This window comes from Arvicanthis niloticus, chromosome 11 (genome assembly GCF_011762505.2).
Source record: "Arvicanthis niloticus isolate mArvNil1 chromosome 11, mArvNil1.pat.X, whole genome shotgun sequence".
Taxonomy (NCBI): domain Eukaryota; kingdom Metazoa; phylum Chordata; class Mammalia; order Rodentia; family Muridae; genus Arvicanthis; species Arvicanthis niloticus.
The window spans coordinates 419743-433917 of record NC_047668.1 but is presented as its reverse complement, the minus strand read 5'-3'; the positions used below and the strand labels follow the sequence as shown (position 1 = coordinate 433917).

Here is a 14175-nt window from a genome sequence, read left to right as displayed (position 1 = left end):
TAGAGGGAATCAGTTAACAAGCTGTGCCCTGTTCTTCAACTAGGCCAGAAAGCAAAGTGGCCCTGCCCCAATTGTATTAATTACACAAACTTTTCTACCACGCCTAAAGAACAGAGAATAGAATTAAAATGTGTGTGGCTTTTCTCCTGCTAGCTACCTGTGACGAAGCACAGGCCTGAAGCCCACGGTTCTTTAGTAGCTATTCATCAAAGGGGATAAAAATGTACTCTTAAAATCCTGAAGTTTCACTTCTGTTTTTTATTGAAGTAAAGAACAAACAGTGTCAACCACAACTCCCTGGTTAGTCACACCTTACGCTGGGACCAAGAATGTTCCCTTTGTTGGCTGAGATTCACTCAAGAGTAGAATGTCCTCCTGAATTGACCTGGTTGAAAACGATCCCATAAAAAAAAGAAAAAAAAAAATCTCCATCCCTTTCAACTTCAGCAGAGAGGAGAGGTCAGGCTCCCAAGGGATCCAACTGCCAGATAAACACAGTAAATCAGAGGTCTGACACAACACTGGCTGCTGGTGGGCTCTACCTGTCCTGTGAATTAGCACCTTGGTTTTTTTTGTTTGTTTGTTTGGTTTTTTTTTTTTTTTTTGGTTTTTCGAGACAGGGTTTCTCTGTGTAGCCCTGGCTGTCCTGGAACTCACTCTGTAGACCAGGCTGGCCTTGAACTCAGAAATCCTCCTGCCTCTGCCTCCCAAGTGCTGGGATTAAAGGCGTGTGCCACCACTGCCCAGCGAATTAGCACCTTGTATGCCCTGCTTTCCAGATGAAGTTTTGAAGGACTTACACAGTGCTGCAGAATTCACAGAGGTTTCTCCCTACAGAACGGCTCTGTTGCCTTGTAAACTACACTTGGTAGGGGAGACACGATTAATAGCTATGTTAGACATTTTCACCTTCAGCAGGAAAGAATCAAATTGCCTGATAAAATCCCAAGGGAGTAGGGAAGGGCTAGAGACGATGAAATGTTTGCAGTTTCTTGGGCTTTGAACACAGGCAAACAGAAACAAAAGCCAAGCAATGACCAAAGTCGTGGCAAAGTTTATTTATCTTATTTTATGTGTATTAGTGTTTTGCCTGCATGTATATCTATGCAAGAGTGATCACAGACAATAGTGTGTTACCATGAGGAGGCTGGGAATTGAACCTTCGTCCTCTGGAAGAGTGGCCAATTCTTTTAACTGCCAAGCCATCATCTCTGCAGTCCCAATATAGTTTATTTTCATACACTCTGTACAAGGGGAAGCAGAGTAGCTATGACCTGTGACCTTGTTGGTCCTCACCCACGGCTCATGACATAGACACACTGCAAGCACCAACTATGTGAGCTTCCAAATTGCTGGTGCCTAAAGAAGCCTGAAGCATCACAGGGGGCATATATTAAACATAAATTTAGATGCTTCAGAGCAATCTCTACAGTAGCTTTGCTCACACTTGTCTACATTTGTGGACATTCCCATGAGTGTGAGGAAAAAGGTGGAGTTACAGGTAAACTGCAGAGAATTACTGTTGAGAATTATCAATTGTTTGGGTGGCGTTTATGGGAGAAGGGCTTTGTTTCAAAAAAAAGACACTGAACTATTCTGCCCCAGAGCCTGGAAATGATAGCCTTCAGACAGAGTGGGAGGCTGCAGCAACCTCCCCTTTGATTGGATAACCCCCCAGAGGGGAGAGATGGATTCTTACTTTACCTTTTCAGATACAGTTTGCTCATTGGTCCTGAGAGGGTGAGTTCCTAATGGGGACAGCTTTGATAGGTGAGTGGGACACTGTTCCATCCTGCTGGTAACCCATGCCTCCACAGGACTTCAGTAAAATCATGATTTGACTTAACCTTGGAGCTAAAATTAGTTTCCCATTAGGGAACACAGCCAGACCACCCTCTGCTCAACTCCCAATAACATGTTCTGATGTTTTTATTGTCTCCAACGAGAAACTCTGAAGCCACCTTGGGAATGGAAAAAAATCAGACCTGTTGAAAGCAGGAGGCACAGCAGACCTAGAAAGCTGGCTTAGTGTTACTATCTTGCAAATGTAATAAGTCTGTCTTTGGCTCCCCCCGCCCCACCCCTTCTCCTTCAATATTGACAGGTAGCCCCATGATGAAGTATGATTCCAGAGAATAGATTCTCAACACCTCCAAAGACATGAAATATCAGATTCTCAGGTGGCAAGAAAGGAGACAGGAATGAATGCCGCAGCAGAGTACAGAAGATTTGAGATTTGGACTCCCTAGTCAGGCAAGGAGAAGCTCTTCCTCCTAATAGGAAGATACCTTCACCTCCTCACCACCTCAGAGGCATGAACATCGTCTGTAGAAAGGATGATGATTCTAGAACAAGCCTCTTGGACAGGTAGCTGAGGCTAGACCAGAAACTGACAGCAAACAGAGACACTATGTGGACACAAGACTGACATGTTCATAAAACCATACCCCAAGAGAGCAAGACCTTGGGCAGGGTTGCAGCTGCACAGGAACATCCAAAGCTTGAAGAGAGAAGCTGCTCTGAAAAATGACAGGATTGGAGGCATAGTGGAAGACCACTTTGAACAAGACCAAGTGTTGGGTTCAGCTACAGTACTAAAAAACAAAACGGCAATTTTCTGGGCAGGAAGCAGCTGTGACCATCTCAACAGGCAGGGCAAGGGTGTGTCATCTGGTACCCCTGGGGGTGCTTTGGTGTGGGATGCAGCACACTGTGACAGTGGGGAGAGTCTCTGCTGGGAGCAGACACCCAGAGAAAGGACCCTGCTCAAGCCTCTGCCTGCAGCTCTTTTAGAGGGTGGTGAACAGGGCAGATTCTGACTGCTGTGTTCAAAGGGCCTAGCTGAGGTTTCTGGTGCATCTGCAGGAAGCTGTAATGCACTGTGTGAGGTGATCTCTCCATAACATCCTTTACCATCAGCAAGCTTTCTCCTGCCTCAGGCTTCAACTCATGTTGACTTATACATAAAACCAAAGGCTCATTTTTAAAAATAGTTACCCCAGTAGAGTAAATAAGCTACCCAGCAAGTCGGCAACTGAACTAATAAAGGGGCAAGAAATGCATTGCCAGGAAGAGCTGACTCTACTCAGAGGCTCTCTGGGTATCCCTGGAGTGTAAATAGAAACTACTGTGTCAAAAATAAACAATTATTGGGTTCCTTGGCACCATGTAATAATATCTTGAGACCAGTTCAAGAGATAAGACACTAGACTTAAAAAGAGTCTCTGAATAATTAAGCTTACCTCCTAAAGCGTCCAGACTCTTTTCAAGATGTATATCCCAATTAAATTTCACGATGAAACAGATTTTACATAGTAACAGGATACCCTCTCCAACAGCAAGGAAAAACACGGTGTTATGAATATTCAATTACATAATGTATGCAGATCCTTGCCCTCTTAAAACTGTCTGTGTAATGTGTTTTTGCATGTAAGTATGAGTGTTTTCCTAGGCAAAGGTCCCTGTCTGAATGTTTGTAAAGAACCAAGAAAGGAAGGGACCACTGAACTGAGCATCTGGGGTAGCCAGCATCCCTGCCCTAGGCTAACCTGCTTGGGGCACCAGGGGACCCCAGGCCATACTCTCCTTCAAATTTAGTGGCCACATGTCACCCACATTATTCTTACACCATTTTGTAAGCTTTCTGTCTCTCTTTTAGCTGTTTTTCTTTTCCTTATATTTCTGCCACTGAACCTTCATTTCTAGGGAACAGATAAATAACATTTGATTTTCCTTTTCTTTTTTGAGAAGCAAAGGTATTTATCGTGTGTGTGTGTGTGTGTATGTGTGTGTATGTGTGTGTGTGTGTGTGTGTGTGTTCCCTCCTTTATTTTTCAGTATTTATTGCCAGTTCCATTTCCTATGGGGAATCTTCCCCACACCTGGGTTTGTCCTTGTTTCCTGTAGGTTTGCAGGTATTCAGATGTTTGATTGCTAAGGACATCCTTGGGAGCACGTCTCCTATAGATTCTGCCTAGGGATGCTAGGCAGCCATGACTACAAAAGCTCACACGGACACAAGCACAAACACCCAGTTGGCCTGCAGTCTACAAACACATGCATATGCATGCATGCACGCACACACACACACACACACACACACACACACACACACACATACACACACACACACACACAGAGTCAGCCTGCAGTCTGCAGACCTGTCCAGAAAGTAGAGGTGCTTTGTCTCTTTTCCAGCTCATATTCATGTCTGGAATATTTACAGCTCCAATCTGAGCTGAGATTTGCAAGAAATATTTAGTTTGCTCAGCAAGGCATTCTTGATCATGTTCTATAAATGGGATGTTGGTAAATGAGCCAGAAAGAAAGACTAAAGAAAATGTTACCGCTTCTTCTTTACTGGCAGATTACAGTGGTGTGCAGAATGAAATGAAGGGCACCAAGGAAGAAGAGGAACCAGTGTGTTAGGCTGGTTTATCACATCCCAAAAGATCAAAGTGCAGGTGATTTTAAAACATCAAAACATGGAGCTGGGGAGATGGCTCTGCAGTTAAGTGCACTGACTGTTTTGCAGAGGATCCAGGTTCAAATCCCAGGCACATCCATGGTGGCACACAACCATCCATAAATCCAGTTCTGGAGGATTTGATGCTGCCTTCTGATCTCCCTAGGCAACAGGCATGTATATACATGGCACACATATAAAAAAGCAGGCAAAACATTCAAACACATAAAATAAATCTTAAAAAAAAAAAAAAAAAAAAACCCTGAAAAAATATGAAGCACAAGACTTCCATTCTTCTGTCATGGAAGTTGCTTCATGATTTGAGGTTGGAGACAATGAAAGATTTAGATTTAAACTTGTTTTGTTTTGTTTTTTTAATTCATGTATATGTATGTGCATGAGATGTGTGTGGGTAGTGTGTGTGCACATGTGTGTGCATAGATGCTTGTACCCATGCCTGTGTTGAGACCAGGAGGATGCTGTGTGTCCTGTCTTAGCATTCTTCATCTTATTCCCGTAAGACAGGGACTAGGCTGACCACCAGCAAAACCCAGCAATCTTGTCTCCAGTCCTCCAACTTCCTCCCTACCCTTCTACTGCCCCTACCATGGATCTCCCTGCCTCTCTCCCCACTCCCAAGTCCAGTGGCATGTGTCAACCACACCCAGCTTTTCATACAAGTTCTAGGGATTTGAATTGGGTCTTCAAGCTTATGCGGCATGTGTTCTTACCTGCTGAACCCTTGGTTAGCTTTTTAAATCATAAAAAAATTAAAATAAAATAAAAAGTGCCATAGCAGGGAAAGATACAATTCCAAGGAGAGCTAAGAGAATAGAAGACAATATAAAAATAACTGAAATCTAGGTAGATACATATAAACAAGGCACAGACATAATCAACTTTCTGAAAACTGAGACAAAACTGGAAGGCTAGCATCTATGTCCAAGAGGCAAGAGAGGGAAAACTAGCAAGGGGCCATATCTGAGTGGAGCCTGTTGCTCTGTGGATGCCTAACTTCTGCCTCATGCTACCAAGGGCTGATGCCCACAATCGATGACTGCGCCTGTGACCGTGATCGTCCTGTGACTGGGACTGAGCTCCTTACCTCACTGCAGTCACCATCTGGGATATGTGATGGCCTCGCTTCTTCCTCTAGAGGCTCAAGCACTGTCACCTCCGTGAACTCCTCCCCAGACTCTTGAAACTCGGGCAGCGATCTTCTTCCATAACGCTTCCCACCTCTAACATATTTGGGCTGAGCTTCTGGTGAGCAGTCTGGACAAGGGGACAAGAGTAAAAGCCACATTACGTGAGAAATAGCCCCAAGCCACGTGGGGCACAGCTTCTTGTATGATCCCCCTAATAAACCAGCCCTGTGGGTACGTGAGTCCTTGGGTCAGATGCAGAGCAGCTTGTACTTCTGATGGTCCAAGGATCTGCTTCTATATATCCGTAAGTTATAGAGACTAGGATGCCAGGAAGGAAGTTAATTCAAAAGCTAAGTAGTAAGATCGGGGGGGGGGGGGGGGGGGGGCTGGGGATGTAGCTTGAACTGGACATGGTGATCACGCCTATGATCCTGAACTCAGGAAGCAGAAGCAGAAAGATTCAAAGGCTCGGTGTTATCCTTAGTTACACAGTGAGGTCGGGGCCAGCTGGGGCTATAGGGAACTCCCTATCAAAAAGGGGGTACAGTTGGTCATAGATTATCTGTTTAGTAAGCTGGTGCCTTTTAAGTGTGGGAGGGCAAAAGAAGTAGACAGGGGGAAAATTCTAGCCAAGAGAAACCTTGCAGGAAGTCCTGGACCCTGTACAGTTCTGAAGAACACAATGGTCTAAGCACATTTTAGCACTCAGAGGTAAACACCCTCCCTCACCTCAGGGACCCCCTTCTTAACTGCTCCATTTTCTGATGTACCAGATAAGCAGAGGAATACAAATATGAAACTAATACCGAGAATTCTAGTTAATTAAGGACAGCTCCTCGCTTCTGTAAAAGCTGGCATCACGATCCCATTTATAAAAATGATAACGTATAAAGCTGTGGGATAAAATAATAAGTGGAAAGCCATATTAAGAAACATGATATATAGCGCTTCCTCTCTTTTCAACATCGGTGGTAAGCAAGCAAAAGGGGGCGTGGCCAGGGTAGAGTCGCCTCTGACTCTGAAGAACTCTGGCTTTCTGGAATGGATTCGAAGTTACCAGTTTCATCCGCACTGCCATTAGCCCACCCACCAAGCACCATGTCTACAACTACCACCTCTGCCACTGCCACAGCATCACCTCCTCCACGCCACCTCCACCAGCAGGCTTCCCACTACTCTGAATGCTTTGGAGCAATAGAGATAAATACTCCACTCCAGGGCCATCCTTACGATTTGTAAGCACTTTGCATACTATCAGGGCAATAAGATATTCTATTAAAATAGAAAAGAGGAACAGTGATTTGTTCTCTGTTGCCTTATTGTCTGTCTGTATAGACACACTGACTCTCTGGGTCCTGTTTGACAACGGTCTAAGCACATTTCAGAACTCAGACACAAGTGTTTTAATTGAGGTGTATACATCTATCATCAGGGCAAGTCTGAAGGAACAAAACCCCTTTATCCTCGATGGAAGAATAGTTGGGTTGGTGGACTCTGACTTCAGCATCCCCGGGAGGGCAGATGACCCTGCTTACCTGTCCACCTTATCCCTATACCACCTCCTTGGGCACAAATTTAGATTCTGTGATGCCCACAGATGTAGCTGCAGCATTCTGAAATGCCCAGGAAAGCCAGGAGTGAAGTATTTATGAAAACTATGCGATTTCCAGTGATTAATACGCAGCTCTTTGTAAGTCTCAGCCAAGTCATTTTATTAGATGGAGCGATTCTCTTACAGGAAGTGTTTAAGCACACACAATTTACATTGAGAGTGGCATGCATACTTGAAGGTACCTTTCTTCAGGAGTGAGTGTGTCAGTCTGTGGGTACCCAGGAGCGGTACAGATACTCGAGCTACTTGCTGGCAGCTGACACCCACAGATGCTGGTCAGACAAGAAGCAATGCAGAAGCATCCTTAATTTATTAGATGTTCTTAAATTTTAGTGCCAGACAACAGGATACATCATTAGTAACTAAGAGGGCTTAGAAAGGATTCAAAGGAAAACACAAAAGCCAGGATTTTCCAAGTATGAGAATAGGGTTTGTCTGGGGATATAACTGGCAAAGGAGTTCTAACCGTGTTTTGCACTGCTTCCAAAAGGAAAAATGGATAAAAAGGGAAGGCAACTAAATCTACAGGCTCTCCTGGGGATGGGATTCTAAGTCTATCTGCGTCAGAAGTGGCCTCTGGCTAGGTATCGTTAACTTTCCTGTCACAGAGTAGGGAATGTTGGTGGAATCTAAACATCTCTTCTTCTATACAAAAAAGTGGCCAGTTAAGAACCACTGGGGATGTTGCGGATTTGGAGGTTACTTGTTTGTTTGTTTCAGGAACTTTAAAACCTCTTAAATTACAGTTTACTATAATAACTAATTGTAAGCAAGTGTTAAGTTAATATCTTCTATAGTACGTATATGTATATACAGCACACACACATATATATCAAACATATATATAATCAGCCTCTGTGTGTGTATGCGAGTGCACATGTTTCTGGTTCCTACAAAAATCTTACTAAAATGAAGATGTTAGCATGTACAAAAGAAAGGTGGATTAAGGCTTCCTTGTCAGAGTTTCTAGAACCATCCACATGAGCAACAAAAATTAGGCCCTCCACAGCAGTTAGAAATGACTACCTAAATCATGTGCTCACACCTCCCTGTTCTTCTGAGAACATCAGCATCAATGAATTTATATGAGGAAAGGAGAGACTCCCATGAGTGAGGAGGTCCAGAGAGAACACTCATGGTCAACAGCTGTGGACAGCATTTGTAGGGTATGAATCTCCCCAGCCACCTCAGCAGGACTTCCCAAGAGCAGGAGCAGTCCAACCAGAAGGCCCCTGTGGAAACTTTAATATATTCTAACTTTATCACATCTAACGAAGAAACTGCCACCCTGGGGAAAAGTGGATTTACTTTAGGAGTGTACAATTTCTCCGAGTTTCATTCTGGAACAATTTCACTGATGTTGGATAACACAGGGTTCTTTGGTTTATGGGGAAATAAAGCTCTTTACATCGCAGGGCTTCCCTCAGCATAGACCAGAGCTCCAAGGAGGTGCATGAAATGAGGCATGAAGGACTGTTCTGTCTCGGACGGCTCCCGCCTTCCAAGGATATTCACGAGTCATTTTCTTTTCCTGCCCATTTCTATTAGTTGGTATCAAGCATAAAAATAAAACTGGGGGGGGGGAGGTGCGTTGGGGAAACGGTTCAGTTGGCAAAAATGCCTGCAGCACAAGCACGGGGCCCAAGTTTGGTCCTCAGCACTCACATCAAAGCTAGACCTACAATCCCAGCTCTAGGTGGAATCCACAGCTTTGCTGGTCAGCCAGCCTCTTCTCAGAGCCACGCCCCTGTAAAGGAACTGCTCAGGTTCAGTGAGAGCCCTGTCTCAAAAAAAAAAAAAAAAAAAAAAAAAAAAAAAAAAAAAAAAAAAAAAAAAAAAAAAAAAACCAGTGAGGTGGAACTGTTAGAGGAAGACCCTCGACCCTCAATGACAATCTCAGGCCTCCATGCTCATATGTGTGCACCCAGAAACAGACACATGTCACTCATCAAATAAATAAATAATGATGAAAGAAGACAATTAAATAAAAATAGGTGTCAAGCCTGGTCTCTGTGAGGGGGTGGTCTCTTCTAGCCTGGAAAAGCTTAGGTCTGGAACATGGCTTCGAGGCAGTCCTACCTGGCCTAATTTAGATATCTGGTTTACTCCATACACCAAACACCTGGTTAGACATAGAGGACTAAAAAGAAACCTGGAAACCTGGGTTCAGTCCTCTTAAGATGCTAGAGCAAGTGAGGGAACTCAACAGCTCTACAAAGCAGGTAGAAAAAAAAATGATGTAAGTAGGGAATGAATTCAAAAGGTAAAAAAGAAAGAAAACCATTTATTTCTTTTCCTCTTAGGAGACCAACAAAGCATAGGTGCTCCTGTATTCTGTACCTCATCTGCCCCAAGAAGAGACACTTCAGAGCTGTGACAGGTGCATATGTGGCATGACAAAAAGACCCAGAAAAATTAAAGTGGAAATACAGTGAGTGCCACAGACAATGGTAGCCTGAGTGGATGAGCCAATGGCAGGCAGAGGAACAAGACAAGCACCTTGACTCCTTTCTCAGCTCCTCCCAGCTTTGGGGTGCAGAAGGAATCGCCCTCCTGTGTGCTGCCCTTGTTCTTGCTGTCTCATAATCCATTGCACAGCTGACCAAAAGCAGAGAGCACACACAGAGCCTCTGCAGGGAGTCTGGATGGTTACCCAAGTCTAACCATGACTTCATCACGAAAAACTCTCCCTATACAAATACAAGCTCAAGACCTAAGAGACACCAAGGCACACAAGAAAGAACCCAAGCAGACTTTCAGGGCTGCCTTCAGTGTGAGACAAACTCCTTCAACACCTACTGACAGGACATCAGAGGGGTTACCTCATGTTTGTTGAGGGATATGGTGGACCTTTTATCAAACTTCTCTGAATAGCTTTAGACTTTTTCCAAGGGTGAAGAAGAAAGCCCAGCCATTATGGTACCAACATTCTTTTTCTGGACTGGCTCTTGCAGATCCTTGTTTCCTGTCTCCCTTTCTGACCCTTTAGTAAGCCAAGGACATCATCGCCAGAGACACCGGGAACAATGGCATCTTGGTCAATCTGTAACTATGCCTCTCTTGTGGCATTTCTACACTAGACACATCTGTTCAGGGGGTCTTTGTCAAGCCACTCTGGGTACAGTGACAGGATCATAGAGTCCTCACACCCCACTTTCAAAGACTTCAGAAGGGGGGGGGAATCCTATTTGAGGTCCTTCAAAGTGCATTTTTGTTCGGCTCCCAGGATTCTTAAACTCAACTCAAAAATAAGAAATGATAAAAAGAAAAAAGAAATGTGTGTAAATCTCAAGACAAACAACCCCACAAGGCTTTCTTGGGAAGGCTGTCATATAGCCTAAGAGGACACATGGTCCTTACTGCATGGTCTGACCTGCATCACACCACACCAACCCTGCTCCTGTTAGAAGGCTCTGGGAAGTACAGAACCACAACTGAGTCTAAATATGAACAAAACAATCAGCTAGAGTCCAAGAGCAGCCAAGCTAGAATGATAGACAGACAGATGTGGAGGTGGCAATGCCCTCGGCTGACTGAGCCAGTTCTATGGTCTATCTCAGGGTTAGAGCAGACAAGGATCAGTGGACAGAAAAAGACCTGTACCAATAACAATGACAGTGCTTCCCGGCCTTTGCCTGGGAGGACTGATGGACTGGCTGACCTGTGAAGATGCTCTGCATTTGCCATCACTTTGTGGGTCACATCTCCCTGACTGAACCTTCCCTGCTATTCAAGGCTCAGCTCAAAGCATTAGCCTTCAAGGAACTTCTTGGGCACAACTTTCATGGTGCCTTTTCTCCTATGCTGTTGCATAACTCATACTGTCTGCAGCTTCTGTATTGATAATGGCCACAGTCACATTTTCCTAAAAGTCACCTTTGCATGTGAGAATTTCCTATCCATTTTCAACTGTAACACTTCCTGGGGCATCAGGACTTTATGGGAAAAACCCAGGCCAAATGGACCTGGAGCAAGATACTCCATCAGGGCCTTGGGGGTTAGGAGTTCTTAACCTCATGAAGGCTTTCTTTCCTCCTTAACGATGCCAGGGAGCAAGGTCATGGTCCTGTCTAGCAGCTCCTGTCACAGGAGCTCCTCCCTGACTTTTATCCTACCACCCAGGCTGCTGTGCAGCCCAAAGCCATCAGCGTAAGATGTGCCCAGCAGTAGGCACCTGGAGGGGCACAGCCAGGAAGAATGTCCCAACCTTCAAATCATAGCGTATTGTCTCGTTTCTTCTAACACGTCAGACTAGTGGCAAATGTAAAGAAACCAGAGCTGCCCTGATCTTCATCTTGCCATAACTGTCTCTCCTGTTAGTTGCTTTTGCCTCCATGTATTCATGGCTGCTGTGAGGGAGATGAACAAAGTCTCTAAGGCTCCCGAGTGTCCTTTGTGTCCCCCGTGTGAGAGCCTTACACACTCACTGTGACTGAAATAAAATATACTAGTCCCAAGTACATCATCTCATTATCGAGATTCTCAGCACCCTATTTACTAATTTTAAGTAGCATGAGTATTTGTGGAATACTGCATGGATTTTGAAGATTCCCTTTTATTTTTAGTAAAATTTTCCTAACAATAAGCAACCCTCTATGGCACTTTAATAACTGCTTAGCCTCTAATTACACACATAAGCCACAGTTTGCCTACTGAGACACTGCCAACTTTTTACTCCACTGCACACACTATCCAAAGTGAGCGTCCTGCTATACACATGATCATTTACGCTACATAGAAATCTGAGAGAGGCATGCACTAACTGGCCAAGAGCATCATTACGGCTCTTGACAAGGTTCTAACACTTTACCTGACCACCAGCAGGCACAAGTGTTCCCAATTTCACGTCTTGCAAATACCTCCTCCTTTTTTTTTTTTTTTTTTTTTTTTTTTATTTAAGTCAGAATCTCACTTATAGGCCAGGTTGACCTTGAACTTGTGATCCTGACCCCCCACATGCTGAGATTACAGGTGTGTACCACCATGTGCAGATATAATAACACTCTAATACCCACTTATATGGTTGATTTTGGTGATGGTGATTTGGAGAAAACTTCTGGTTTGCAATCCTCATGCTACTAACATCAGAAGAAAAGCATGCTATGTTTTTATCTTAGCCAGATCAAAGACACAAACAATCTTCTTGAGCTATACGTGTGACAATGTACCAAGTACAGACAGTGGCCAGACTCCAGAGCTTGGCTCAATACCTCTGCATGGAGTTGCAAACGTGTCCTTCTTTGATGGCTGTAAATCAGAATCTAGTCCAGTGCCCAAGGAATTCACTCTGCTGCATGCTTGCTAAGTGAACGAAAGGGCATGGTTTTTATTTATGGCTTTTTTTGAACGTATAAGGAAAACAACTACAATGAAATGAGACAGAATGGCCCTTGGAATTAAAGTTCTGGAACAGAAACCACCACCTGCCAGAACAATGTCTCTTCCTGTTTTCCTAGCTGAGTTGGCTTTTCCAAAACAGCTCTCCCAGTTCCATCAACAAAGGAAAAGCATTTTCAGTGGGCTTCTTGCATTATGCTATCATTTACTCCACAACAGAAACCCAGGGCAAGGTGCATCAAAGGAAAACTAACATCTCTAGAGACTGGAGCCAGGAGCATGTTGACACCATGCACTGCAGCATCTCCACTACAAAATCACAGCAATCCAATGCCATTACAAATTGAATAAATAGTTAATAAGTTGGTGCTTCTCTCTGATCCCACAAATAACTTAAAAATTAAATAGCACATGCAGCTATTAGGGAGTCAGACCACTGTCATAGTTAATTAGGTTGGAAGCTACAAAGGACATCCTACCACCTCCAGCCCATTGTCCTGTCCTTATCTAAATTTCACTGTGTCTCTATTGTTACTGCTTTTTTACAGGAAAAACTCTTAGTCTTCAAAAGTCGGTGTTATAAAGATGCTAAAAATGGCATGAGAGAAGTTATAAAGGGCAGAACCCAAGACTAGGATGTAAAAATAATGAATTAATTCTGCATCCTCTCAAATCCCCTTAGAGCTTTACTTTGTATTATTTATGTACAACTGCCTTTTATTGGAAGACTAAGAGAGCATGGAATACAGTGAATATCTGCCCTTCAGAGAACTTTACAGTTAGGCTAGTTAACATAGTTATGTTAGGTACAGTCTTACAGAAAGAGAATGCTAGTGTTTGTGGCTTTTCCTGTACATTTAAATAATGCTATTGGGGCATTAAGAGACAACAACACAAGCTGAAAGGGTTCCAACCATTTTTAGATGTCAGCTGGTGCTGGGCAGTGGTGGCGCACGCCTTTAATCCCAGCACTTGGGAGGCAGAAGCAGGTGGATTTCTGAGTTCGAGGCCAGCCTGGTCTACAGAGTGAGTTCCAGGATAGCCAGTGCTACACAGAGAAACCCTGTCTTGAAAAAACAAAAAAGATGTCAGCTGGTCAAAGACCATAAAGGAGAGATGTATGAAGTCACACCAAACTAAAGAGGTTGAGCCAGTGGTTTTTGGCTCTAGGCTTTTCCTATCATATCAAGAAAATTTTTCGAGACTTTGCTTGGTCAGCTGCTATAATGCTTGGTTGGGTTGTCAACTTGAGTGGATTAGGAAGTGTCTCTAACTGATGAAACACACTTGTATGTCTATGGGAGCATTTCTGGAGAAGATGGACATGTAAGAGGGTGACAGGAAGTGGTCCTCACCCTTGATGTGGGTTGTACAGCCCTCCAAGGGCAGCCAGGATTTAAAAGTCCAATGAAAGAGCCGAGAATGCATGTGATACCAGCTTGGCTTCTTTGTGAACGAGTGGGTCCATGGCTGCTGCTGCTCTCCTCCATAAACATCAGACTCCAGTATGTTTGACCTTTCAAGGGGTACCTGGTACCAGTGGCTCTCCAGGAATGGGCACCTGTGAGTTTCCAATGCTAACTGGGGACTTCTGGGATCTCTGGTTCTTCCCT

The 14175-nt window shown here is 44.1% G+C and overlaps 1 protein-coding gene across 14 annotated transcripts in view; it reads right to left on the bottom strand.

Moving 5' to 3' along the window:
- The window catches only part of Nin (ninein), a 100473-nt gene that overhangs the window by 61043 nt on the left and 25255 nt on the right, over nt 1-14175 (bottom strand). For 8 of the 14 annotated variants that reach the window (XM_076941804.1, XM_076941807.1, XM_076941808.1 and 5 more), the window contains 2 exons: nt 7408-7497; nt 5571-5740 (listed from right to left, as the gene is read on the bottom strand). In XM_076941804.1, coding sequence (XP_076797919.1) covers nt 5571-5740; nt 7408-7497 — 260 coding nt within the window. The remainder of the gene's footprint in view (nt 1-5570; nt 5741-7407; nt 7498-14175) is intronic. The other 6 variants (XM_076941810.1, XM_076941802.1, XM_076941803.1 and 3 more) reach the window with 1 other exon arrangement.